The 27867-nt window shown below is 38.8% G+C and overlaps 1 protein-coding gene across 1 annotated transcript in view; it reads left to right on the top strand.

The window, feature by feature from the left end:
• The window catches only part of LOC114651644 (sideroflexin-5-like), a 226115-nt gene that overhangs the window by 4601 nt on the left and 193647 nt on the right, over positions 1–27867 (top strand). Inside the window, exon 2 of the mRNA XM_028801474.2 lies at positions 7976–8044. Within this exon, the coding sequence (XP_028657307.2) occupies positions 7976–8044 (69 nt within the window). The remainder of the gene's footprint in view (positions 1–7975; positions 8045–27867) is intronic.

The raw sequence follows: 27867 nt of genomic DNA, 5'->3' as shown, positions 1-27867 counted from the left end.
ACGTAGGTTCTGGAGAATCAAAACATTCTACATAATAAAATGCAAATTTTATATTAGGGCCATAGGTTTGTGTGTTGCACTAGTTTAGACAAATTATCAATGACCACTATAACAGCAGTTGAATTGGGTGTGTCATGTTAATAAGTTAGCATTTTCTATTGAAAGTCAGCATTTTTGCTTGCAGTGCATTTTTTATTAGGGCTCTTATTCTTACATGATTGTAAAAGTAAATTTGACGTTTTCGAAATAAGAGTGGTTACATTATGATATCACGTGGAAATGTGCAAAAATTAGTTTCTGGCTGATGACGGGGCATCATCAGCCCTGCTGGTTTGCAGGAGGGTATAACCCCTGCTGGTAGCCTTGGATGCACATTGGGTTCTAACCATTGATGGGACACTGGTATATTTTAGAGTTAACAGGTAAACCAAAAGACATGCCTTTTTGAAATGGGAGATAACACCTTAGCGACAATGGGCACATTCCACCCAAGCAATGACCAATCTGGCATTTGAACCCATGATTGTGGAAGTTTGAGGTGGAAGCACTAATCACTTAAGAATGAAATGGACAAAATCCGCATTCTGTAGTTAAATCTACCAACAGGAAATGTGCGTGACAAGGCTGGAACTTTGGTTGCTGCTTCCCCAGCTCCACAATCACTATGCATCACAGCTTTATAAGTCATTCTGGCAATGTAGTTTTCTCCACATGAGTTTGTGTTCACTGTGAAAGGTGCTATATGGAAAGTGCGCCAATTGTGCAGGTATTGATTATATATTATAAGTCTAGTTTTGCCTTTTTTTTGCGTAAGGTCTATTATAACACACTTTGCACACTCTATTTAGTGATTCACAGTTGCCTATGAGATTACACAAACTGCCTTTGAATACAATTGTCATTAAATCTTATATATACGTACAATCTAAAGAGCAGCAAATCAAACGAGTCAGAGCATGTGAAAGGTGCAATATAAATAAAATGTATTGTTATTATTACTTGCTTTTGATCATACTGATAGCCAGAATTCAACCTGTAAGTTATTAGTTTTCAGGCCACATATGTGCAAAGCATGATCAATTCATGTACCATGGGACTTTTTTTTTTTTTTTTTAAGACTTATGGCTTGTGACATCTCCTGCATGTTTTATTGTTATTTTTGGAGATATACCTTGAGACATCTCACCTTCCTATTTTGTTGTGCTCATGTAAATTTCTGTCTGGGTTGTTAGGAGAAATGTGTGGGCACTCTTGATTTTTCTGCTTGGTCTACAGAAAAACCAATTATAGATAAGTCTTTTTTTTCTGTGATTATGAAAAGCAATCTAAACATGTTTTGTCTTTATCACATTGTCTGAATATAATGAGAGATGCAAAAACCATATCTGACTGACCTGGTTATTATTATTTTTTTTATTATTGAATGCAGTGAAAGATTTACATTGCGTCACAACTTGCCTTATTTGGGTCGCACTGTTTTTCTCTAAATTTCCCCACTGGATGCTGCCGCAGCAATGGATGATCGCGTGGACTTTCCCCTCCTATCACTTTGCCGTGTTTTCAGGGGTGACTTGTGTTACCTTCAGGTGCTATGAGACTATATGTTTACTGCTCGAGTTTCTTGTCCAGCAGATGGCAGTATTCCCTGTGGACAGTGAAGCAAGCATTCTGGGGAAGGCTGGGATAACACTAATGCCCTTCGGATTGGGATGCTGATCAGCTGTGGGCCCTCAAGGCTCTATAAGACAGAAACGAACCAAGGAGCTAAGCCTAGTATGTGGCCTGATTTTTTTTTTTTTTTTTAAAAACTGGGATATGCTTAAATAGAAATTCATAAAGATGCCACAGAAAAGAATTTGTGATCTGGTTTCTACCAAGGCTGAGCTCCCATGTTGATTTGTGAAACACTCTGCCACGACTCTCTACTTTTCATGCCCAGACACAGGATTGCCCTCAATAATGTATTTTAAGCACAATTTCTTTTTAACAATAAATAGCTTCACTGAGGGCAGGTAAAAGAGCACTTCCCTAGAAGTCCCCAGTAATTGTAACCGTATCTAAATTCAGTCATGTAGCCCTTGACAGGTTACACAACAGTAGTCTGCATATTACTGGAGTGCATCTAATTTAGGAAAGCAGTGCCAGCTACAGCACTGTGTCAGAGCTGCACTGTTTCAGAGTACGAAAAGGAAAAAAAAAATGCTGTGCCCTTTAAAATTGCTTACAGGCAAGAAATGATCTGCTTTATACTTCTGATTTCCTCCATACATTTGTAAGAACAAGGGTAAATTTTTATTCTTAAATTAATAAAAATGGTAATTTTTGATTGTAGCTGCCTAAAAATAATTTGGGTGTAAATGAAAAAGGTGAGGGGGCTGTTTGCAACACTTACTGTCTTTCTTTGTCAGCTTAGCTGAAATACTTCATGATCCCATATGCCTGTCCCACTTTAAGTTGAGGCAAGGTCAGAAGGAGGGAAGCCTATACAAAGGGGAGGAAGGAGGACAGAGGAATATACCATATGCCCAATATCCACAGATAGGTGCCCATGTTCCAAATTGCGTACCCAGAACCCCCATGGGATTGTAACCATGGCATGATGGAATGGCTTCTGATAGGCTGACCTTTGTCAGACTGAGAAAAATAAAACTTTCTTGATGGCTCTTGGGTGACTCAGTGGCATATCAAAGTAGGTTGGACTCTGCTCACTGTCTGTCTTGATTTTTTCACAATGTTTTTGTGTATGAATAAGGCTTCCATCCACATTCCAAGGAAATAGACATTAGCACATTAGGTTCATTGGCATCTATAACTGTGGATGGCTCTGGGTTTGTGCATTTTGCTGTCATTGCTGCTGGCTCAGGCAGCAGCTCCCTGCAACCCTAAAATAGTTAAGTAGGTTTAAAGATTAATTGAGTGGATATGATAATTTGTTCTTATTTAAGTCACATTAATCAAAGTCAAGGTTACTTTTTTTGTCACCTGCAGCTGTGTACATGTACATAGTGAGATGAGACAACGATTCTCCATAAGCCCCAGAGCAACATATTGCAACATTCATCTAGGTTCAAGGTACGACAGAAACAATACCATAAATAGACAATGCAAACATATAACAGTATAGTATGAAAGGGATTTAAAACTTCCAGAATAAAGTAATATTGCAGTATAAGTAAGATATTCTATAGAGGCAATTTGCAGCATTGAACTACACTGAGTGAGTGCTAAGTATAAGGTTGTCAAAGTACATAACAGGACATTCAGTAAGTGTGCATGTTGTTAGAGTAAACAATAGATAAAGTGCAGGTGCTTTTGAAAAAAGTTCAAAGTGTAATACGATAAGTATATAAAGCATAAAATGAGGTAGTACACTAGAATGACACTGGTTAAACAGGAACTAGACACTTTTGTGCATTCAGAATCCTTTGGTATGAAACTGTTACGTAGTCTTGCAGAATCAGAGTGGAAACATTGATACCGTTTGCTAGGCAGTGAAAGAAAGAAGAACCTGTGTAATGAGTGGGAATGGTATTTCACAATGTTACTGGCTCTGTTATAGCAGCAGGTTTGGTAAATGTCTTTTAAGGGTGGTAGAGGCACACCAATAACCTTCTCAGTTACTTTCACTATCCACTGGAAGGTGTTACAGTCTGAAACATTACAATTCCTGTACTAGACGGTGGGCTTTCAATGGTACTCCCATAAAATGTGGTGAGGATTGTCGGAGGGAGGCTCGCTCTTTGTCAGTCTTCGCAAAACATAGACACTGCTGCGCCCTGTTGGCTATGGAGGTAGAGTTGAGGGACCAAGAAAGACCATCTATGATGTGGACTCCCAGGAACTTGGTGTTTTTTGACTCTCTCAATAACAGTGCAGTTGATGGTGGGAAGTGGGTGAGCAGTGCTGAATTTTCTGAAGTCTGTTATCATCTCTTTTGTCTCTTCAACAGTAAGAGAGAGATTGTTTCACTTATACCAGGCAGCCACTCTCACCACCTCCTCCATGTATGCCGAGACATCATCATTCTTATTGAGGCCTACCACCATCATGTCATTTGCCAATTTGATTATCTGGTTCAAACTGAACTCTGCTGAGCAGTCATGTGTCAGCTGTGTAAGAACTAAAGATACAGCCCTGTGGTGCTTCTTTGCTCAGTTTGATGGTTCTGGAGGTGTTGGTGCCGATGCAGACTGACTGATTTCCTTACCATCAGGAAGTCTAAAATCCAGTTTACAGTGGTTGGAGGTGTTGAGGCCCAGCCCATTCAACTTAGTGAATAGTTTCTGTGGAATGATAGTGTTGAATGCTGAGCTGAAGTCAACGAACACCATCCTTACAGGACAGTCCCTCTTGTCCAGGCGAGTCACTGACAGATGAAGTACAGTGGTTATGGCATCATCAATAGACCAGTTGGGGTGGTAAGCAAACTGAAGGGGGTCCAATGAGCTGCAGAAGGCAGCTTTGATATGACTCATGATTAGTCTTTTGAAGCACTTTGTGATGACTGAAGTAAGTGCCACAGGGCCGTAGTCATTCAAGCAAAGGTTACAGGTGATTTATTTGGAACTGGGATGATTGTGGTGGTCTTCATACATAAAACATTTGGGAAAGATGTGGATTTCCCTGTGGGTTCTCTGTTGAGTGCATCAAAGCATGAACAGAAGGCATTCAAAGTGTCGGGGAGGGAGCCAGTTTGTAGTTTGTGATGATCTGTATGTCCGTACACATGCTACGGACATCACTGATGTTTGAGAGTTGCCCTTGGATTTTTTTTTTGAGCATATACATACTTTGGTTTCTTGATTGCCCTCGTCAGGTTAGCTTGTGCATTTCAAGGGTAGCCTTGTCTCCAGATCTGAAGGTAACATCCCAGGCATTCAGCATCCTCCAGACCTCTGCAGACATCCAGGCTTCTGGTTGGCTCTTACAGTTACTGTTATGAAGACAGTAACATCCTCAGTACATTTGCTAATATAGCCAGTCACAACTGTTGTATACTCCTCCATGTTCATGCAGCCCTCATGAGTAGCCTCAGTAAACACAGACCAGTCGGTATACAGTATTTCAGGAAAATCTTAATTTGCCAGTAAACAGTGTTCAACAGTAAGAAAGATGCTGAAGTAAAACTGAGGAAGGTGCTTTCAGGCCATGAACGACTCTTAACTCCCACTATTAGGACATTATAGACTTCAGCTGGAATATTTCACCTGCTTTTACCTCCTGGCTCCCCTACATCTTTTCTTCATGTGAAATGTTGAACAAGTTGGAAAAGGACTGACCAAAAAAATATGTATATATCAAGGAGCTATGAGAGGAACTGAGCAGGTGAATTTTTAGAAAGGAATGCAACTTGTGCCCTTTGGAGCAGGCGAATGAAAGGAAGGAAAAAAAGGAAACCATGCGCACAATGTATGGAGTAACTGCAGTGTCACCTACTGAAAAGCAGTACTGAAAACTGCCCACTGAGAAATATCACGGAGCTGCCACAAGAAAAATCAATAAAGGAAATCTTTTTATAATAATAAAATCATTAATTTGACTGAAATTTTAACTAATTATTTTCATGCCATGCCGCAGTGTTTCTGGAGTCTAACATGATGGCTCCCCGTTCAGTAATTTGCAGGGTCTTCTGCATTTTTCTAGGGGTGTGCGATATGTTTCATCTACAGTAATATTTTAATTGTGGTTTTAATAATATGCAAGTTGAAATTATCGAGATGTCACTCAATTTGCAAAAAATAATCAAAAACATGCCTCGAGAGTCCACATGTACACTGTCTCATGTAACCTAACAGGATAACTACTGTGTGTGGGTACACGGTTGGCGCAGCACAAGCTAAGCTAGCATAGCTGCCTAAAACTGAGTGAGCAAACAGCGCTAGGGGATAAACAGCCTTGCAATCTGTGTCATTAAATTTACAAAACATGGATCATCCTCACTCACGTGGAGGTGGTTTGGCTTTGAAAAAACTGATGTGACTTAAAAGACGGCAATCTGCAAACTATGTTGGGAAATGTTTTCCGTTAAAGATAACTCAACTACCTTGTTACACCATTTGTGAAGTGAAATCGAGAAAGTGATCTAGTATGGAGCCCTATAGGTGTCGGGCAAAAAAAAAAAATCTGTTTGAACAAAGTACATAATTTGTTCAAACGTATTATTTTTATTTCCATAAGAAGCATATGCTTATAGGATGTGTTTTTATTTCACCAGCCATCTTGGTTGGGGGTCCTTAGTTCCAAACTACATTTTTTTTTCTTTCATTATTTGAAACACTTGCACAGAACTCCACCTCCTCGCCGCACTCCATCCATCCCAATGGCTGCAGAAGTTGGAGCACATGAAGACATAAAGGAGGAAGCAAAAAAAGAAAATCTTTTAGCAATTATTCAAAAAAACAGGCCGGGATCCTGGTTGACAACCCCCCCAGGAAAACACACGATCCAGTCCCACCCTCCGGAAATGACCTTCTATTTGCCGATGCCAGGTGTTACGTGGGCGTCTCCTTGGCCTGGTCCAATCATTTGGGTCCACAACAGTGAGAATCCTGCGAGCCAGATCACCCTCAGAGATTCGCGCCACTAGGCCGTAGAGCCCTAATTGACGCTCCCTCACAATGCAGGTAATGCGCCTCATTCTGGACTCCATGAGCAACCACTCATTTGACACAAAGTCAAACCAGCGGTCCCCAAGGATTCTCAGAAGAGACACAGTACAGAAGGAGTCCAGTCTTCGTCTCAGGTCACTGGATAGCGTCCATGTCTCACAACCATATAGCAAGACAGGACTCTGAAGACTTAAAGTTTACTCAGTAGAATTTTACATTTTTTTTATATTTTCTGATATATTTGTGCAATATTGAACAGAATTTGTAGTTAGAAATTTGTATAACAATGTTACAGGTTTGGGGATTTTTGTATCTTTGGGCAATATATGACAGAACTTGTTACCAAATACTATAGATTTTTTTTTCCGTGCAGTATTTGACAGAACTTTGAATTTTTTACACTGTAGTATATAGTATGTTAGGTTTTTGTTCTTGCTTGTTTGCTGCACAATTCACCTTAAAGCAGATTAGTTTATGTTTATCCAGACTATAATGTTCATGCCCTGTATTTTAATTACGATTAGTATTTTATTCCCTTTGGATTCGTATCTTGACTACATTAAAGGTAAGTGTCTGTTTAAAATGCCCTCATTATAATAGTTTTGTAGGTCTTAGTGCAATTTTTTGTGTAAATCCTGTAGGTCACTTTAAAATGGTTTACTCATACTTGTATGTTTGATCTCAGTAATTCTTTGACTGGTGATTTTAATGTTTTTGTGTTATTTTACTTTAGTTTTAAGTAAATAAATAAGTCCTGTTTCCATTAATCTCATTAGTAAGCTGTAATTTATATCCTATTAACAAGACCAAACTAGATCAATAAGACTTTTACAAACACATTTTTAAAGGATGCAAAATATTGTCTACTTGTTGTTATCATCAAAGTCTCATAAAATATCTAGATACAATTTTTTGCCAATATCCCACGCACCTATCTTAAAGTAGTTTAGTTAATGTTAATTGATGACACCGAATAGGCTCTATGTGAGTGTGAATGAGAGTATGAAAAGTCTGCCACTTATGATGGGCTTTGTATTCTCTGTTGTCAGATTAGGCTTCAGCCTTCCTTGATTTAGTTCTGGATTAAGTAGACTCAATAATGACAGGACATAATATCAAAAAATTAAAATATCAGTGCAAATGTTAAAACGTTGTGGGTGCCGATCAGTCACTCAGTCTTTGTTTTATTAACTGCATACATCAGAAGGCTGATCTTCAGATGCCTATGCAAGGAAGAAAGAAAAAAAAATTAAGTGTGTTTTCAACTTTCTTTTCTTTTTAATTAAACATTAACATTGTTAAAATGAAATAATGCTCATTGAATAATAAAAACTCATTGATAACAATGTTTTTTTTCTCATTTTTAGGGTACATTTTCTGGAAGATTAAGACATTACTTGGATATTATTGACCCAAGGACACTCTTTGTGACTGAGGTACAGTAAGAACACATGACCTGTGAATAATGAGCTTTCTGGTGATAATAATTAAAGCTTAAAAAGTCTGATTTGTTTTTACTAATTCAGTCTATTACCAAGTTATATATTAAAAGTCCATTATTGTATAACGCATCCTGGGACCTTTCTCTCATCTCTGTCTGCTGTTTCTGTGGGAACTGGCTTGTAGTTCAAAGGTGAAAGGAGTGTCTGCTCATCCTACACTTGTAAATGTACTTTAGTCATTTTATGTCTCTGCAGTCCTCCTTTTGAGTGCAACCAGGCAGATCTGATTTGTGTGAGTTAACTGTGGGAGACTATATGTGTGTGTTTTTCTAAATAAATTAGGACTCAAATGTAATCTGTGTGAAAAATCTGTGATGTGTATGTCTCTTTTAACTGTTAATGAGACCATTAGGCCTCAGAGATTTCGAAGGATTCTTTCTATAACATCCACATTCAGATGTCTGCTGGCTTGGCAATGTGGTTACATTTAGCAGAGGTGGCCATTGGATGTATCTTTGGTGTTAGCAAACCAGTGAAAAGGGGTCATGCTCAGTCTTTAGTGTACATAGAACTTGATTATGACCCTCAGAAATCTGCCTTAGTGTTTTAGTAAGTGTGATGCAATAAATAGTGCTGTCATCTAACAATTCCAGAAATGTAGGTTTGAATCCCAGCACTGCTGTTGGCCATGTGGAGTTTGCTCATTTTCCACATGTCTGCATGGAGGTCCTTCCAGGTATACTGTTTTTAATCCAACATTCCTAACACGATTGTTAGGTTAATTGGTAACTCTAAATTGACCTTGTATCAGTAACATTTTGGTTTGAGGTTCTCGCCCCCACAGCCTGCAATGAATTTAAAAGATTTGTTAATGGATGAATATTTCATATGACATATGACTGAATAGCAGAAGTAGTATCTGTTATTCTGTGTTGCAAATTTTGTTTCTTTTAAACTGTTCAGGCAAATTATAACTCCAGGGAGTCCTGTTGGAAGCTTGGCATGGTATATTTTTGGAAGCAGGTCATCCTTGCTGAAAAATAGTGTTGTTTGCATTGTATCCTTCACTGATTGCTTGCACCTTTTCACCAAACACTCACACACGCCTCAGAATAGGTGACATAATGGCAAAATGCGTGAGAATTAAGGCAAACTGCTTCTCTCTGACTTAGTAAAGGCAGTACATCTTCACGAGAGTCTCCAGTACAGGGTCATTGGTGAGTTCCTAGACTGTTGCTAATTTCTTGGCTTTTCAACTTTGTCCTGGTGGATTGGTTCAGGAAAGATCCAAAGTCAGACAGCTATAAGCAGCAGAGTATGGTAGCTGTCCATTTTAAAGGGTGATACAATTGTTAGTTAGAGTTTGAATCCTGTGCCAAATCATGGTCCAAATGAAGTTTGCACATTCTCCCCATATTTGCATGACTTTTCCTCTGGGCTCTGTAGTTTTCCTACAACATCCCCAAAGACATCCAGATTTGTTTGTTTAATCTGGCTCAACGAAAGTCTGAGAGTGTGTGTGTCTGTGATTTAGCAGGCCTAGTTTCCTGTTTTCTCTCTTTTGCTGGTTGAATATACACTTAACTATATTCCTCATGAAAGACTAGTGATCACACTAAAAGAAGTGGGAGTTCAAACCACAGTGTGTAAATGGATGCAACATTGGCATAAACGCGGGAATCAAAGTTATGGTTAGGGAATGTCAACAAAATTGTGATGTTTTAAGAGATGTTAAAAGTACTATCCCTGAGGCATCAGTACTAGGGCCACTGCTCTTTTTAATTTAAATAAATAATATTGTTAAAAATTTAGCTGTTAACCTTATTTAGTATAGACACAATTCAGACTTGGGTAGATATGTGGCAGATGAAATTTAATTTAAATAGATGTAAAGTAAAAATGTTAGATTTAAATACACAGAGGGATACTTGAAACATTTTACAAGAAGTGGTAAGTTTTTTTTGTGGTGGACTGTCATTGTCCACATCCAGGTAGCACAGAAATTATTAAGACGGTTAATAAGATGTTAGGATATTGTGAAAAGGAAGACAAAAGGTGTTCTAGTCCCATGAATCATTTAGAATATGGAGACACAAAGGTCTTGCAATGAAAAAAAATGGTGCTGTCTCATCCAAACCGTGTCCTTCATGGCTGTTGTTGGAGAATAACAATGAATTCTTGCAGTTGTCTTTTATTGTTTATGAAGTGAACGTGACATCCGGGATTTTTTTGTGAGACTTTCTGTGTCCTAGGAATGGGAACAGGAATGGAAATTGTTATTATACATGGTGTAACCACATCTCCAACTCCCCAATGCACTGTAAAATGGATTCATAAACCTTTCTGAAAATTTTTTCACTTTGTTATTATGAGTTATTGAGTGAAGAGTGATGGGCAAAATTGGAAATTATCCATTTAAAATTAAATCTATAACACTATTTCCCCTCGGGGATTAATACAGGGTACCAAATACCAAAATAAAGAGTGCAGAAAGTGAAGGGGTCTGAATACTTTCGGAATCCGCTGAATCCTCTTTAATAAAATCCCTTTGTGCGTCCAGGTGTCCGTGTGTGTGTGTCTTCTGGTGAAGTGCGCATGCGCGGGGCACAGTGCGATGCGCGATATTACTGTCAGAGAAAGTTAGAGGGCGTTTTACGGAAATACAAACCAGTATTACTGCGAGAGGAAATTAAAGGTACACAATACAGTGACGCATATTACAGCCACATACAAGCCAGTATTACTGTCAGAGGAGATTAAAGGCATATTACCGACACGCACGCCTGTATTACCGCCAGAGAAAATTAAAGGTATATTACAGACGTACAAGCCAGCGGACGTACAAGACAGTATTACTGTCACAGAAAATTAAAGACACACAATACACGGCGGCAGCTCACAAAGAACGGTCAGCTCAGCAAGTAAACATCAACAAAAGAAAGGCTGAAAGAAAGAAAAATACGACCAACAAAAAGAATGAGGTCAAAGTCCCTTGCCATTTAATATAGACTGTTCCTACTAATGTTTATGCACTACTGTTCTAGCGCCTGTTATTGTAACGGGCTAAATGACTAGTAGAGGGTATAACAGCGTTAGACACAGAGAGAGTGACTAGAGAGTAGGGATGGGAATCGAAAACCGGTTCTTGTTGAGAACCGGATCCCACTGTTTCAATTCCTTGGAATTGTTTGCCATTTTTGCAAACGATTCCCCTATCGATTCCAGTCTCCTCGAATGACGTCACCGCGTTGCGTAGCGTCATTTACCCAGCAGGAAACATGGCGCCTAAGCGGCACAAATACTCAAAAGTTTGGTTATACTTTACGAGAAAGGATGACAACAGGGCAACTTGCAATACTTGCAAAGTAGATATTTCATCAAAGGGAAGAAACACTACGAATATGCAAAAGCATTTGCACACAAAACACGTGATAACCTTAAATGAATGTTGTGTTTTTGATCCGCTCCGGACTAGTGAATCTCAACCCAGCAGCAGCGGTAACATTTGCAGGTCCTCTCCTGTTAATACGGCAGGTAACTAATCAACTAACATTGCATATTATGTTAGCGCGATTTGCCTTATTGCAAAACCTGCTATTACTGTGCATTGCATTTAGATGACCATGACGAGAGAGACAGACAGAGTCTGGCTGTCTCAGATGCTGGCAGTTCTCGCTGCAGTCTACCGGTAGCTTCTCCTTTCACAGAGGCGGGGAAAAGTAAAATGACACAGGCCAGGATAGACGAATGTCACTGAGCAGTGACTAAGTTTGTGGTAAAAGGCTTGCACCCATTTGCCACAGTAGATGCCCCCGATTTTCGGTAAGTGAATGTGTTTAATTGTAGGCTAAGTCAGGGAATGTCAAATTTGCGTGTTCTCCTCTTACCAGATGTTTCATCCGTTTCCATTTCTGAGCTGAAACATGTGTTGAAGGCAGCCGTCACTGCAGATGGATGGGCAAGTTTTAGTCAAGATCATTACCTCACAGTAACGCTGCATTATGTCAGGAATGGCCAGGCTCAAGAAAAAGTCCTCAAAACCAAACCAGTGTACCAGGCACAGACAGGGACAGCTGTAGCAGAGGAGACTGATGAGATCTTGGAGGAGTATGGTATCAAAGACAAGGTTGTGGCAGCCACTGTTGATAATGCGGCCAACATGGATGTAGCTGTCAAAATAGTTGATGGTTGCAGAATTGCACTGTGCACAGTTCCATTGGACTTGAGTTGATTGTATTTGTTGCTGGCTGATGTAGTTTTATTTTTGAGTGCTCAGCTCATATATACTTTTAAAAAGGAGAGTGTAAATGTTACTGGACATTCTTGTGTAATTGCCACAGAATAATTTATGTTATACTTTGTTATTGCTACAGAAGAATATTTATTTTATTATTATTTTACATTTACACATTTTTTTCTGGGGACCCCGTGGCACCCCATCGAGGAGACGTAGGCTGTGGATCTCTTAAGATCTCACTGTTGGGTTTGTAAGGTCATGCTGCTCCTAAATTTCTATCTTGTTCAAAGATAAGATATAAAACAAAGTTCTAAGTTAATCAACCTGTGTGTTCTGCTTTTTTAAAAATAAGAATCGATAGGAGAATTGATAAAGAATCGAATTGTTAAACAGAATCGAAAATGGAATCAGAATCGTGAAAATCTTATCAATTCCCATCCCTACTAGAGAGAGAAAAAAAGAGAAGAGTGACTAGGCTAATTCCAGGACTACAGTTTTCAAGTGTGCTCCTGGGCAGCTTCACACCCTCACCAAGACTACAGATTTTCATCTCAAATCATTTCTTCTTTTAATTGGGCTCCATTCATTAATTAAGCAAATTTTATTGTATTACTTCAGAAATTACAAACTAGTTATGCTAAATGATTACTGGATGAAACGAGCAGTTTCTATGTGTTAGTTGGAGAAAATGCATTCTTTTTTTATTAACTTTTTCGTAAACGTAGTGTAGAGTATAGTAATCATGAAAAAATTTGAGCATGAGATTTTGATGAATCTCCACATTTCATGCGTTCCTGAACATGTTTTGACCATTTTTGCAGCTATGTTTGTGTGTGTCTGCATATACAGTATGTACGGAAACAGGATAACTTGAGCTAGATAAATTAAATTTCGCATATGGGTGTTATATCAAAATGTTAGTTTTGTATCAACTTTTGGGCAACATACGTCAACAAAACAACATTTATTTATATAGCACATTTTCATAAAAATAATGTAGCTGTATAAATAAATATCAAAGTACTTTACATGATGAAAAAAAAAGACAAAATAAGAATTAAAATAAGAGAACACTAATTAACATAGATTAAAAGTAAGGTCCGATGGCCAGGGAGGACAGAAAAAACAAAAAAAAACTCCAGACGGCTGGAGAAAAAATAAAATCTGCAGGGGTTCCAGGCCATGAGACCGCCCAGCCCCCTCTAGGCATTCTACCTAACATGAATGGCCTCAATCAGTCTTCACTGTATTCAGGGTTCTCATGGAAGGACTTGATGATGACGGTCATGTGGACTTCTGGTGTTTAATCCATCAATGGAGGGTCATCACGGTGCTTTGATCAGGTAGTGGTGGCGCAGATCGCCACCACAGAAAACCGGAAAAGAACAGAAGAGAGAGCAGGGGTTAGTACGGATTTTGGAGCCACCATGAATAATAATAATAATTAATTGAATATACAGAGCGTCAGGATTAAACTAAAATGAAGTTATGAGAAAGTCATGTTAAAGTAATGTGTTTTCAGCAGTGTTTTAAAGTGCTTCACCGTATTAGCCTCGCAAATTCCTATTGGCAAGCTATTCCAGCTTTTAGGTGCATAACAGCAGAAGGCCACCTTACCATTTCTTTTAAGTTTAGCTCTTGGAATTCTAAGCAGCCACTCATTTGAAGATCTAAGGTTATAATTTGGAGTGTAAGGTGTAAGACATTCCGAAATATAAGATGGAGCGAGATTATTTAAGGCTTTATAAACCATAAGCAGTATTTTAAAGTCAATTTTGAATGACACAGGTAACCAATGTAGTGGCATCAAAACTGGAGAAATGTGCTCTGATTTTTTTTTCCTAGTAAAGATTCTAGCAGCTGCATTCTGCACTAGTTACATCGATTTATGTCTTTTTTGGGTATTCCTGAGAGGAGTGCATTACAGTAATCTAGTCGACTGAAAACAAAAGCGTGAACTAATTTCTCAGCATCTTTCAATGATATAAGAGGTCTAAATTTTGCTATATTTCTTAAGTGAAAAAATGCTGTCCTAGTGATCTGATTAATATGTGATTTAAAATTCAGGTCACAGTCAACAGTTACCCCTAAATTCTTTACCTCCTTCTTGACTTTTAATCCTAATGTATCAAGTTTATTTCTAATAACCTCATTATATCCATTATTGCCAATCACTAAAATTTCAGTTTTCTCTTTATTTATTTTTAGAAAATTACTACTCATCCATTCAGAAACATAAGTAAGACATTGTTGTGTCAGTGAATGAACAGAGTCGGGGTCGTCAGGTGCTATTGATAAGTATAGCTGTGTGTCGTCAGCATAGCTGTGGTAGCTCACGTTATGCCCCGAGATAATCTGACCTAACGGAAGCATGTAGATCGAAAGTCCTCACAGGTGGCGCAGTGGTAGTGCTGCTGCTTTGCAGTAAGGAGACTGTGGAAGATTGTGGGTTCGCTTCCCGGTTCCTCCCTGTGTGGATAGCGCTTTGAGTACTGAGAAAAGCGCTATATAAATGTAATGAATTATTATTATTAAAGAGCAGCGGACCCAGGATAGATCCTTGTGGAACACCATATAGAATATCATGTGTCATTGAAGTATAATTACCACAACTAACAAAGAATTTTCTACCTGCCAGGTAGGATTCAAACCAATTTAAGACACTGCTAGAGAGGCCCACCAACTGACTAAGGCGATTTCTAAGAATATTGTGATCAATGGCATCAAATGTGGCACGCAGATTTAAGAGGATGAGAACAGATAAATGGCCTCTGTCTGCATTTACCCACAAGTCATTTACTGCTTTAATGAGTGCAGTTTCTGTACTGTGATTTGTTCTGAAACTTATCAAGAATAGCATATTTATTGAGGTGGTCATTAAGCTGCATAATGGCTGTCTTCTCTAGAATTTTTTCTTAAGAAAGGCAAGTTAGAGAGAGGTCTAAAATTTTCAAAAGCAGAGGAGTCCAGATTATTTTTCTTCAGCAGGGGTTTAACTACAGCATTATCTAATGACAAGTTTACTATGTCAAGAATACTATCAATTAGCACACCAGATACTTCTTTGAAAAAACTTGTTGGTATTGGGTCAAGGACGCAGGTGGAGGGTCTCAGTTGAGAAATTATTTTATATAAATCAGGTAAATCTATCCTGGTGAAAAAATTTTATTTGTTTATAATGGAGTACTGGGGCTTATTAAGATCATTAATTTTTTGTTTGAAAAATACAGCAATAGCCTCACCAGTTTCACTGGAAGTATTTTGGAGGCATTCCATTGAGTGACCTTTATCTAGCAGACGATCAATCATAGAGAATAAGACTCTGGGATTACTAGCATTGTTATTTATAATTCTAGAGAAATAACACCGCCTCTCAAGACGGACCGTGAAGCGGAAGTGGTACTTTACCTGAACACATTTCAAAATTTTTCAAATAAACAGGTACATAGTTTAAATAAACAGTTATTTGAAATTTTGCATAGTAGTCTTTCATGTGAAATTGCATTATAAGAAGAGAAAAATAACTGAAATTTTATATTGTTGTTGTTTGTTAGGGTAAGAAACACATAGATATCTAATCCATATTACTAACCGAGAATGCTAAACCGGATGATGGACGCAGGCACATCCGGCAATGGGCCGTAGCTGCAAAAAGACGTACTGCGCAGGCGCAAAAAGAGTCCGCGAGAGTCGGCTGAGGAGCCGAGAAAGGTGGACAAAAGAGGGCGAGAGAGGCGGATGAGGGGCCGCGAGAGGCGGACAAGACCACAGAAAAAAGGAGTGAGCACAGGAAAAATGGAGAAATGAGGAAACACAGGCAAAGCACGAAACACATTGCACACGAAACTAGACCCAAAAAAAAAAAAAAAAAAAGAGGCTCGCGCACAACAGCAAGGCACCCCCCCCCCCCTACAGGCACCGGACGGGACACACACCAAGAGGGGGATTCAACAAGCCCATGGAACACAAAAAAAAGAACACAAAACCACCCCACAGACCCTACAAGCAAGGGACGGGACACACACAAACAGGGGGATTCAACAAGACACAGGAACACAAAAAGAAAGAAGACGCTCGCGCAACAACAATCCTCAACCCCCCCCATCCCAACCCCACACACACACACACATCCATAAGAAGTGACACCCAAAGCCACATATTCTAAAGTGAACGTCAACACCTTCACACTAGGCAGCATAGGTGTCAGCATTGGTGTATCTCCTTACAATAAAGCACTATTAACCGTTCAACTGCAGAAAAGGAAACATATTAACAGTGACTACGATCCTCCTTATTACTTATCCATATTTCGCATGCTGAGAAAGAAACAAGTCATGAATACACGGTCACGGGTACAAAACGAAAAGGAAAGGATAACAGGAACAAACACACAAACACGAAAGAAACAACAAAATAGACGGCTATGCAGCATAGGTGGATCTCATTACAATAAGGCACTATTAACCGTTCAACCGCAGAAAAGGCTCCATATTAACAGTAAGTGCAATACTCCTTATTACTTATCCATATTTCTAAAAGAAAAAATGACTCGACTCCAAAAACGCAAAGCTCAACTAAAGCTTCTAACTAACGATGTACCTAAAAGTAAAAACTTTATGAACTACATTAGATCCTACAATAGTTCATTTAATATGCACAAATCTACATCCTAGATCCACATGACGCAAACTATCAATCAAAGTGCTGCATCGCAACAGGCACGGATTCAAAACGAAACACCTCCCGTCTCAGACATACGTTAATGGCAGCGAAGGCTACAACGGGCTTCTCACACAGCACAGGCAAATCGATTACAGCTCCAAAACAACACGTCCCAAATACTACACATGCAACAACGCGCCTCTCAAACGGCACAAGCAAAACATACACCAGGAAAATTCATTCGGATTAATGAATGTCATTTGCAATCATTGTCATTCAGTTCACTTCCCTGAAGAAACAACTGGCAATACAATTTATACATTTACACGTTGTTGTCAAAAGGGTCAAATTAGACTGCCTTCTTTACATTCATATACTGAATATCTACAGAAGCTTATAACTGACGATGTACCTGAAAGTGAAATCTTTATCAACTACATTAGATCCTACAAATCGGAATCCACTATGAACATTAACGGTGGCACTGCACGTGACATCCATCTTGAAAAAATGTTGTTTATTGATGAATGTTCAATGGCATGAACAAACGTTTATGAATAATAATATTCGATTTGGAGGAAAGGTACTTTTATGAGGAGGAGATTTTAGACAGTGATTAGCTATTCTTCCAGATGCCATTCACTCAGCTATTGTTCAGTGCACCTTTAAAATATGCAGACAATTGGCATTGCTTTCAAAAGATACAGTTAGTAAAAAAGATACGATGTCCAGAACCAGATCATAACAATTGCTTATTACAACTGAGAGATGGTACACTCACCAATACAGATGGACTTCAGCCACATATTATTACAATTCCTCAAGCATTTATCTGCGACAACTTAGTTACAGAGAGATTTGGAACAGCAATCTCATTACACCAAATGCCCCTTTTAACACAACGCACTATATTATGTCCAAAAAATATTAATGTGGAAAACATAAATACCCAAGTCATTCCATTACTTCCTGGAAAGACACAACTCTTTCTAAGCTCTGACAAACTTGACTCTGATCACAACAATAACCATCTTAAATGACCTTACAAGTTCTGAGCTGGAATTACCTTTTACACTTAAACGGCATGTACAAAGAAATTTTCAAATAAACCTTTACACTGTGCCACACACTTTATTGTTTGCTTTCTATTTGCATCATCTACACCGTCACACTATTCTATATCTCATTCATACATCACGCTCTTTGTCATTCCCAACACCAGGGGTTGGCGAGCATACTGCGCAGGCGCCCCAAGAAAAGAGGGGCCGCGAGAAGCGGATGAGGGGCCACGAAAGGCGGACAAGACCACAGAAAAAAGGGGTGAGCACAGAAAAAAGGAAAAGGCAGAGAAAAAAGAAGTCAAAATCAGGCGCAGCACGAAACCGATTTCAAACGAAACTAGCACACAAAAAAAAAGAAGACGCTCGCGCACAACAGCAAGGCACCCCCCCCCCTACAGGCAACAGACGGGATACACACCAAGAGGGGGATTTAAAAAGGCAATGGAACACAAAAAAAAGAACACAAAACCACCCCACACACCCTACAAGCAACGGACGGGACACACACAAAGAGGGGGATTCAACAAGCCCCTGGAACACAAAAAGAAAGAAGACGCTCGCACAACAACAATCCTCACCCCCCCCCCCCCCCCAAAATCAATAAGAAGTGACACCCAAAGCCACATATCTAAAGGAAACATCCATATTACACATACGTCATCTCAACACCGTCACACTAGGCAGCATAGGTGGATCTCCTTACAATAAAGCACTATTAACCGTTCAACTGCAGAAAAGGCTCCATATTAACAGTGAGTGCGATCCTCCTTATTACTTATCCATATTTCGCACGCTGAGGAACAAACAAGTCATGAATACACGCTCACGGGTACAAAACGATTCGGATCGGATAACGGGAGCAAACACACGAACACGAATGAAACAACAAAATAAACGGGGGGGGGGGGGGGGGGGAACAAGGCGCTAAGGAAACTCCGGGAGAAAAAATGTCTCGGATCAAAAAACACAAAGCTCAAGTAACCCCGTTACAGAGACGTGCCCAAATGGACAGACACAATGAACGTAGACGCATACAGCGCGTGTCTCAAAGTGCTGCATCGAAACAAGCACGATTTCAAAAGAAAGAGCTCGCGTGTCAGACATACAAAAAAGGGAGCGAAGAGACAGAATAAATAAACGCAGACGTGTAAAACGCGCATATGACCTGCCAGAAAACAAGCAAGCAAGACTCCAAAAGCAGAAAGCTCAACTGACCGACATACAAAAACGGACAAGGCTCGATACAAACAATGCACGACGTAGACTGAAACGGACTTTTGGCAAATCAGAGGCGAATCAATTAAAAATCAAAAATAGCGCGTCACAAATAATGGACATGCAACAACGCGGCACTCAAACGCCACAAGCAAAACATGCCCGTCACAGACATCAACGCCAGACACCTGCTAAACGCTTACGCCAGTTGGCTGACAACGCCTTCAATAATGAGTCCACTATTGAGGAAAGTTCATTGGGAATAATGAATGTCATTTGCAATCATTGTCAATCACTTAACTTCCCAGAAGAAACAACTGGCAATACAAATAATGAATTTACACGTTGTTGTCAAAAGAGGCAGATTAGACTGACTCCTTTACATTCATATCCTGAATATCTACAGAAGCTTCTAACTAACGATGTGCCTGAAAGTAAAAACTTTATGAACTGCATTAGATCCTACAATAGTTCATTTGCTTTTGCATCTACCGGAGTACATCTCAGGCCACCAAAAGGCAATGGCCCATACTGCTTTCGCATATGTGGTTAACAAAACGCACTATATTATGTCCAAAAAATCTTAATGTTAATCACATTAATAACCAGGTCATTTCATTACTTCCTGGAGAGACACGGCTCTTTCTAAGCTCTGACAAATTTGACTCTGATGACGACAATGAACATCTGAATTTACCCTTAGAATATTTGAACACTATTAACCCAGACGGATGACCAAAACACAACCTTACCCTTAAAAACGGTGTTATTCAAGCAACAGTTCTTACAGAACCACATGCTAACAATACTGTTCTCATTCCTAGAATTGACCTTAAGAGTTCTGACCTGGATTTACCTTTTACATTGAAACGCCGACAGTTCCCCATTAAACCTGCATTTGCCATGACCATCAACAAATCAAAAGGACAAGCCATGGACAAGGTTGGCATCTACCTCTCTGAGCCCGTTTTTGGACATGGACAACTTTATGTTGCCTTCTCACGTGTTCAACGTTCATCTGACGTTAAAGTTATAAATGATCCATGCCAAGGAAGAATCATTCAAAGACAAGACACCATCTTTACTACTAATGTTGTATACAAAGAAATATTCCAGTAAAACATTACTCTATGCCAAACACTCTATTTTGTATTTAGATAGGCATCATCCAAACCTGCACACTATTCTATATCTAATTCATACATCTCACTCTTTGTCATGCCTCAACGCCAGGGGTTGGCGAGCGAAGCGAGCAGGGGGCAGAGCCCCCTAGTTTAACCTAAATCGGAAAACCGGAAATGATCTCTTAACAGGTATCAGGACTATTACATATGCATTGCTACCATTACATAACTAGAGATAAATAATTAAAATTTTGTATGATCATTACTTATTGTTAGATATAAAATTTGACCTTGGTCAGGTGACTGGAAGTGGTACATTACTGACCACAAAAAAATAATCGGATTGGAAATTTCAGTTTGATCGGATTACTAGAAGTAGTTCCTTGCCATATAAACTTGCTTTATAAACAAAGATAAGTGATTGAAATTTTGTAAGAAACACACAGATATGAAGTTCCATTAAAATCGGAGAAGCGGAAGTGGTATCTACTTTACCTGAATGGGTATAAGGAAAGTTTAGTGGAGAAAAATACAGATTTTTTTTTTATGCATTACAGGTGGTGCTTTACAGAAGGCTGGCAAATTTCCACTCATCAGTGCCCTTAACAAAATAACTAAGCGGAGTTGAAAAGTGATCCTGATGAATCAGAAAGCGACACTTGTGTCGATTGCACTTGTGCAGTGTGCTTGTCAAAAGCTGATCAATCTAGAAAGAAAATATGCAAGGAATCCCGCGACTATTGTCCTGACTGTGACACTGAATTGTGTATTTCACTGTGCTTCAAGATATACCACACAAATGACACATTTTCACAGTATACAGTATTATCATTATTTTTATTCATTATTATTTGTATCACTATTACACTTTCTACACTTCTGCCTTTGTACTTTTAGTGTTTTGCACATTTTACAGTAGTAAAATGAGATTTAATTAATATGACATTTTTTCAAGCCAAAAAATACTATGCTGTTTAAGTTTTTTTGTGAAAAAATGTAACGCTAAGGAGGTTAAATCTCTCTGACCTCATAAAAATGAAAGTCCCAGAAGTGAACAGTAATGTTTAATTTTGCTGAAATAATATGTTTACTGTGACTGTCTGGTGGGGTGGCTTCCCCACATTCCTAACTTCAAATACTGCACAAGCACTCTCTCTAGATCCTATTCTCTTTCTTCTTGCAAGTGACCTTTCACCTAACATGCCCTTTGACCTTATACTCTCTTGTGACTGCCAGTATACAGCTTGTGTACAGCTTTTAAATATTCTCTCTAGAGTTACTTCCAGGGTCACCATGTCAGAGCTGCCAATGGTCTCCTTGTGTTACTGAGTTCTAAGCAGTCTTCAGAGAACCTGCTACCTCTGTTGAGAAACCACGTTTTACCTTTGCGTGATAGGATATCTCCACTACTACCTTTCAAAAATGTTGGTATTTTATTGGCCTCTAGCCAGCCCTACATGGAACTTCTCTCTGATTTTTCTCTTTTTCTGGTGCCCTCAGAGAGTTTGTTTTTCAAAGCACTCACAGCACATACAGCATTACTGCCCACTAGCGGCCTTTGTCTTCCCTCAGCAGAGGAACTCTCCATCTGCCAGTGTGAGTTTCTCACTCTGGGAGGTCCCTGTTGGGATTGTCTCTTGTCCTCTGCCATCCTGCCACATATCCTTTGCCAGCAGTATTTGGACGAGAACTGTAAAAACAACCAACCATATTGTTCCCATATGGAATATTAAAAGGGCATTTCCGATATTACGTACAGTTTATCACTATATACTTTGTCAAATATTTATTCAGACTACTACAGAAAATGTTTACTGCATAATTTTATTTACAGTTTGTACAGTATCCTAACAAGGTACAGATCATGGTATATGTTCTATTTTTTTTATTATAACTGAATATTCAGTGTAACCAATAACATGCATTTTTCAGTGCTAAAAGCAATACTCTGTGCATATCCATTAATTGTATCCTTTTTACATATGTGCAAACATAAGTTTAAACACATACACACACGCTCCTCACAACAAGCTGCATTTCTTTCAGAAGTTCACAACAAGCTGCATTTCTTTCAGAAGTACATGATAAAAGCAAAGTAAACATTCAATTATTATAAATGAAACGGAATTTTTGACTTGCTTTACAGTTTTCCATCTTTATTAGAATTGTTCTTTAAAGTCAAAATACATAGTCCTTTATAGGCAAAGTAAAAAAAAAAAACTTTTATAAATATATTAATGGATAATATGTTTTCTAAATCACTTGATTCATTTGAGAGATTTTTAGACAGCAGTCTTTCCAGGCAAGACTGTGCATAGAGTAGGAACTAATCCTGGATGGGAGGCCAGTCTTTTGCATGCAACAGTTGTTCATACACAACCAATTTAGAGTCACCAGTTTCCCTAAAATTTGTGTTTTAAGTGATTGGAAGAAAACCTTACACAGACTTGGGGAGAATGTGCAAACTCTACAAAGGCAGTGTCTTGGCCAGAATTCAAAGTCAGAACTGTGGAACTTTGAGGCACTACAGTTAGGTCCATAAATATTTGTGGACAGAGACAACTTTTTTCTAATTTTGGTTCCGTACATTACCACAATGAATTTAAAATGAAACAACTCAGATGCAGTTGAAGTGCAGACTTTCAGCTTTAATTCAGTGGGGTGAACAAAACGATTGCATAAAAATGTGAGGCAACTAAAGCATTTTTTTAACACAATCCCTTCATTTCAGGGGCTCAAAAGTAATTGGACAAATTAAATAACTGGAAATAAAATGTTTGTTTCTAATACTTGGTTGAAAACCCTTTGCTGGCAATGACAGCCTGAAGTCTTGAACTCATGGACATCACCAGATGCTGGGTTTCCTCCTTTTTAATGCTCTGCCAGGCCTTTACTGCAGCGGCTTTCAGTTGCTGTTTGTTTGTGGGCCTTTCTGTCTGAAGTTTAGTCTTCAACAAGTGAAATGCATGCTCAATTGGGTTAAGATCAGGTGACTGACTTGGCCATTCAAGAATCTTCCACTTCTTTGCTTTAATAAACTCCTGGGTTGCTTTGGCTGTATGTTTTGGGTCATTGTCCATGTGTATCATGAAACACCGCCCAATCAGTTTGACTGCATTTAGCTGGATTTGAGTAGACAGTATGTCTCTGAACACCTCAGAATTCATTCGGCTGCTTCTGTCCTGTGTCACATCATCAATAAACACTAGTGTCCCAGTGCCACTGGTAGCCATGCACGCCCAAGCCATCACACTGCCTCCACTGTGTTTTACAGATGATGTGGTATACTTTGGATAATGAGTTGTTCCACACCTTCTCCATACTTTTTTCTTTCCATCATTCTGATAGAGGTTGATCTTGGTTTCATCTGTCCAAAGAATGTTTTTCCAGAACTGTGCTGGCTTTTTTAGATGTTCTTTAGCAAAGTCCAATCTAGCCTTTCTATTCTTGAGGCTTATGAGTAGCTTGCACCTTGCAGTGCACCCTCTGTATTTACTTTCATGCAGTCTTCTCTTTATGGTAAACTTGGATATCGATACGCCTACCTCCTGGAGAGTGTTGTTCACTTGGTTGGCTGTTGTGAAGGGGTTTCTCTTCACCATGGAAATGATTCTGTGATCATCCACCACTGTTGTCTTCTGTGGACATCCAGGTCTTTTTGCGTTGCTGAGTTCACCAGTGCTTGCTTTCTTTCTCAGGATGTACCAAACTGTAGATTTTGCCACTCGTAATATTGTAGCAATTTCTCAGATGGGTTTTTTCTGTTTTCGCAGCTTAAGGATGGCTTCTTTCACCTGCACGGAGAGCTCCTTTGACCGCATGTTGTCTGTTCACAGCAAAATCTTCCATATGCAAGCACCACACCTCAAATCAACTCCAGGCCTTTTATCTGCTTAATTGATAATGACATAACAACGGACTTGCCCACACCTGCCCATGAAATAGCCTTTGAGTCAATTGTCCAATTACTTTTGAGCACCTGAAATGAAGGGATTGTGTTAAAAAAATGCTTTAGTTGCCTCACATTTTTATGCAATCGTTTTGTTCACCCCACTGAATTAAAGCTGAAAGTCTTCACTTCAACTGCATCTGAGTTGTTTCATTTAAAATTCATTGTGGTAATGTACAGAACCAAAATTAGAAAAAAGTTGTCTCTGTCCAAATATTTATGGACCTAACTGTATCTCTAATTACTGCACCACTGTTGCCAGTAGTATATTTAGGCATTTCTTGTATTTGTCAGGCGATTGGGTTATATGTAGTCAATATTAGTCGAGGCCCTAGCACACATAAAGCCTGCTGATTCTAGAGTCATATGTTGCAGAGACATCAGCTAATTCTAAAGAGCTACCCAGGGCAAGGAACATGAACCTGAGGTAGTGGAGATGTTATTTTGGAAAAACTATTGCTTCTTCCTGAATTTATTGTTGTGGTGTGATTACAGCTGACTACTGAATTACTGTTCTGAGCTGTGCAAATTCCTGGCAGCAGCCAAGTTGACATTATAAATGAATTTTTCTGCATTGATGTTCATATCAGTGCTGTACATGTATACATCTGTTGAGGTCTGTTGAGACATGATAGAAGATACAACATGAAAACTACACACTAAGCAGTAGTAGTTTCTCATTAATAAGGAGGTACTGGAAATAGATACTTACCCAGTAGAACTGTCACTTAAAGGAGTATGATATTCTTTTTATTTATTTTTATCTCACAGGCAACATTTGGATTTGACTCCATTGCACCTTTTTGATGCCACAAGTGGCGTATGTAGTATCCGATTGATACGACGGTGCAGGATGTACACACTTAAATTCATACTCTGTAAAACTGTCATGTAAAGGAATAAAGACATATGCTAAAAATATTAAATCATACAGCCAAACTACTCTTAATAAAACTGAAGCCTAAAACTATTTAATTTTGTTCTAGTATAGGATGGTGCAGGGAAATGGGAGATTTTCAATTGATGTTCAATGCACAAATAAACACATTACAAAATACATTTAATGATGAAATATATTGTACAAGATATGCAGTTAATGATGGTAATCAATGTTCATTCAATATTCATTTTATGTTTTGAAGAAAACATCATGAAGGTGTTGTCCATTTCTCCGTACACATTCTGACAACCTGTTGTGAAAATTCTGCATTGCTCGACATAACATGTTAAGAGGAATGCCAGTGATTTCCTCTTCAGTCCTGCTTTTTAGTTCAGCAATGGTTGTAGGACGTGTGCAGTATACTTGGCTTTTAAGACGTTCCCACATGAGACAGTCACAAACTGTGAGAACTGTGGATCTTGGAGTCCACAGAATGTCACCATTGTGTGAAATGACACGCTTTCCAAAAATCGTCGGATAGCTGCCATCGACTGTCGGGCAGTATGCAAAGTGACTCCACTTGAGGACTTCTTTTTTAAGGCTGAACTCGTTTCTTCAAATTACGCACCCATGTGCGTAATGAGGCCGAAATTCCCTTTGCGCAGCAGTCACACTATCACCATTCTTATAAAAGGCTTTCACAGCAAATGCTTGTTGCTCATCACTCCACTCCACTCCTCCATTTTAAAGAATGTCAAGGGGTTCTAAACAAGGTTGCATTGGTCCCAAACAACTGCCGACGCCCCATGGTCCCCAACACCTATTTCCAAAATGTCCTGTTTCCCTGCACCACCCTGTATTAGTATTTACCTAACCCTGTTACTCTTTATAAATGTGCCTTTATGATTTCTTTTCAAATGGACTGTATTTAGAGTTTTAAAAAAATGTAACATAGGCTGTACAAAGATAATTTGTTAATACATTCTGGAATGCTCATATAATTGCTACGTACCGCATTGTACTCTCTTGTTTATCTGTCTTGTATTGTGTTTTCATGTCTGTATCTGTTGACATATGCTCTAATTCTTTAAAAGAAATTAGAATTTTGCATAAAAGTATTATGTGGCCAAGAATCTTAAATATGAGCAGAGAGTTCTACTTCTCACAAGAGGTTTGTTGGATTATGTGATAGCTATGACATGTAAAATACACTTTAAAAACAAATATGCTAGTTCACATTGTTCTAATAAATTCTCTTTTTCCTCATTGTTTCTTTAATCATCCTTTTGCATTAGAGGTGAGAAACTCTTCTGTAAGCTTATCATTTTGACCATCTTTAAGTCAATAAATCAATAGTACCATTGCTGGTTTCGATATCTAACAATATTAGATCTACTATATTGTATTATTTTATTTATATATTTATTTATTTATTTATTTTTGGTAAGACGAGCTCCTGATTTAATTGGCTCCCTGTTGTGTAGTAGTAATCAAGGGTGGACACCAGTCTTCTTCACTACAATTGGCTGGACTCACAGTCTGGCCTTGTTGGTGAAAGAAAGCTCTGTCTTTAGAGTAAGAAGTAGCCTGAAGAAGGCAGCCTATGTTGAAAGCTGTGACCAAGCAGTTGGTTGGCCTGTTAATTGCCTTCTTTTTTTCTTCTTCGTATCCAAATTTTGTGTCACACACACTTTTCCACATTCAGCAGGACACTCAGGCTTCTTGTCGTCTGTGATTTAAACAGAAAGAGCGCTGAGAGAGGCTGCCAAATTGTTCTAATGACGAGACCCCTGCCGAGCGCTGGCAGTCTGTTTTCCAAGGTGTCGCGTGAAACAAATGAGACCACTCGGTGCCGCGCTTAGATTCATGCGGCTCCTTGGTGCAAGGCTAATTAAAGCTCAATTAAAAGCTGCATTTCCTTCACTTGGAATCTTAGTGGTAGTTAAAAAAAAAAAAAAAATGTTTCCCTCCCCCGAAGCTTCCTTCTGAAGCCTAAGGGCTTATGAACACCTGGAAAAATTTCCCTTTGGAGTCCTGGAAGATGGACTTTGAACATTTGTCTACCGTTTAAAGTTTTCTCTGGCTAGCACAGCATTTAAGCAAAAGGATGATGCCATTAGGGGTGTGGATGAAGGTTAAGCTACATATACAGCTATTCGACCCACACAATTTGTTTTTCTTGCACTCCCCTGTCAAGAAGAAAATTGTTTTAAAGAGTCTGTGGTTGGTGTGTTTCATAAGATCAATCAATCCTTCTTTTTTTTTTTTTTGGTGCCTTACAGTTCTAAGATGTAGGCCTTAAGAAGTTCAGTAAGCTAAAGCGGATGAAGTAGTTCACACATTTACATTTAAAAATAAGGATTTTAAATATCATTTGAATGTCATATTACATTTTTCTTAGCAAAACCTGAGGATTCTTAAAATGTTCATGTACTAATTTGGAGTATAGTAAGAGTTAACCTTGAAGGGAGCTTCTTTGTACTGTTTGATGCTCTGAGCAAATGTATAGTAAGACAGGGCTGGAATTTATTTATCAGATATAACAACAGTCCACACTGTTATCATTACGTAGTGGCTGCTGTTCGATTGATCAAAAAAGTGTTGATTGTGAAACTGAAAGGGATAATTGGTGGTGCTGATATTATAATTTGTGTATTTGAAGTTTCTAGTAAATGGTGTAGGTTTACTG

The sequence above is a fragment of the Erpetoichthys calabaricus genome, chromosome 5 (assembly GCF_900747795.2).
Source record: "Erpetoichthys calabaricus chromosome 5, fErpCal1.3, whole genome shotgun sequence".
Classification (NCBI taxonomy): domain Eukaryota; kingdom Metazoa; phylum Chordata; class Cladistia; order Polypteriformes; family Polypteridae; genus Erpetoichthys; species Erpetoichthys calabaricus.
This window is presented reverse-complemented; position numbering and strand designations above follow the sequence as displayed.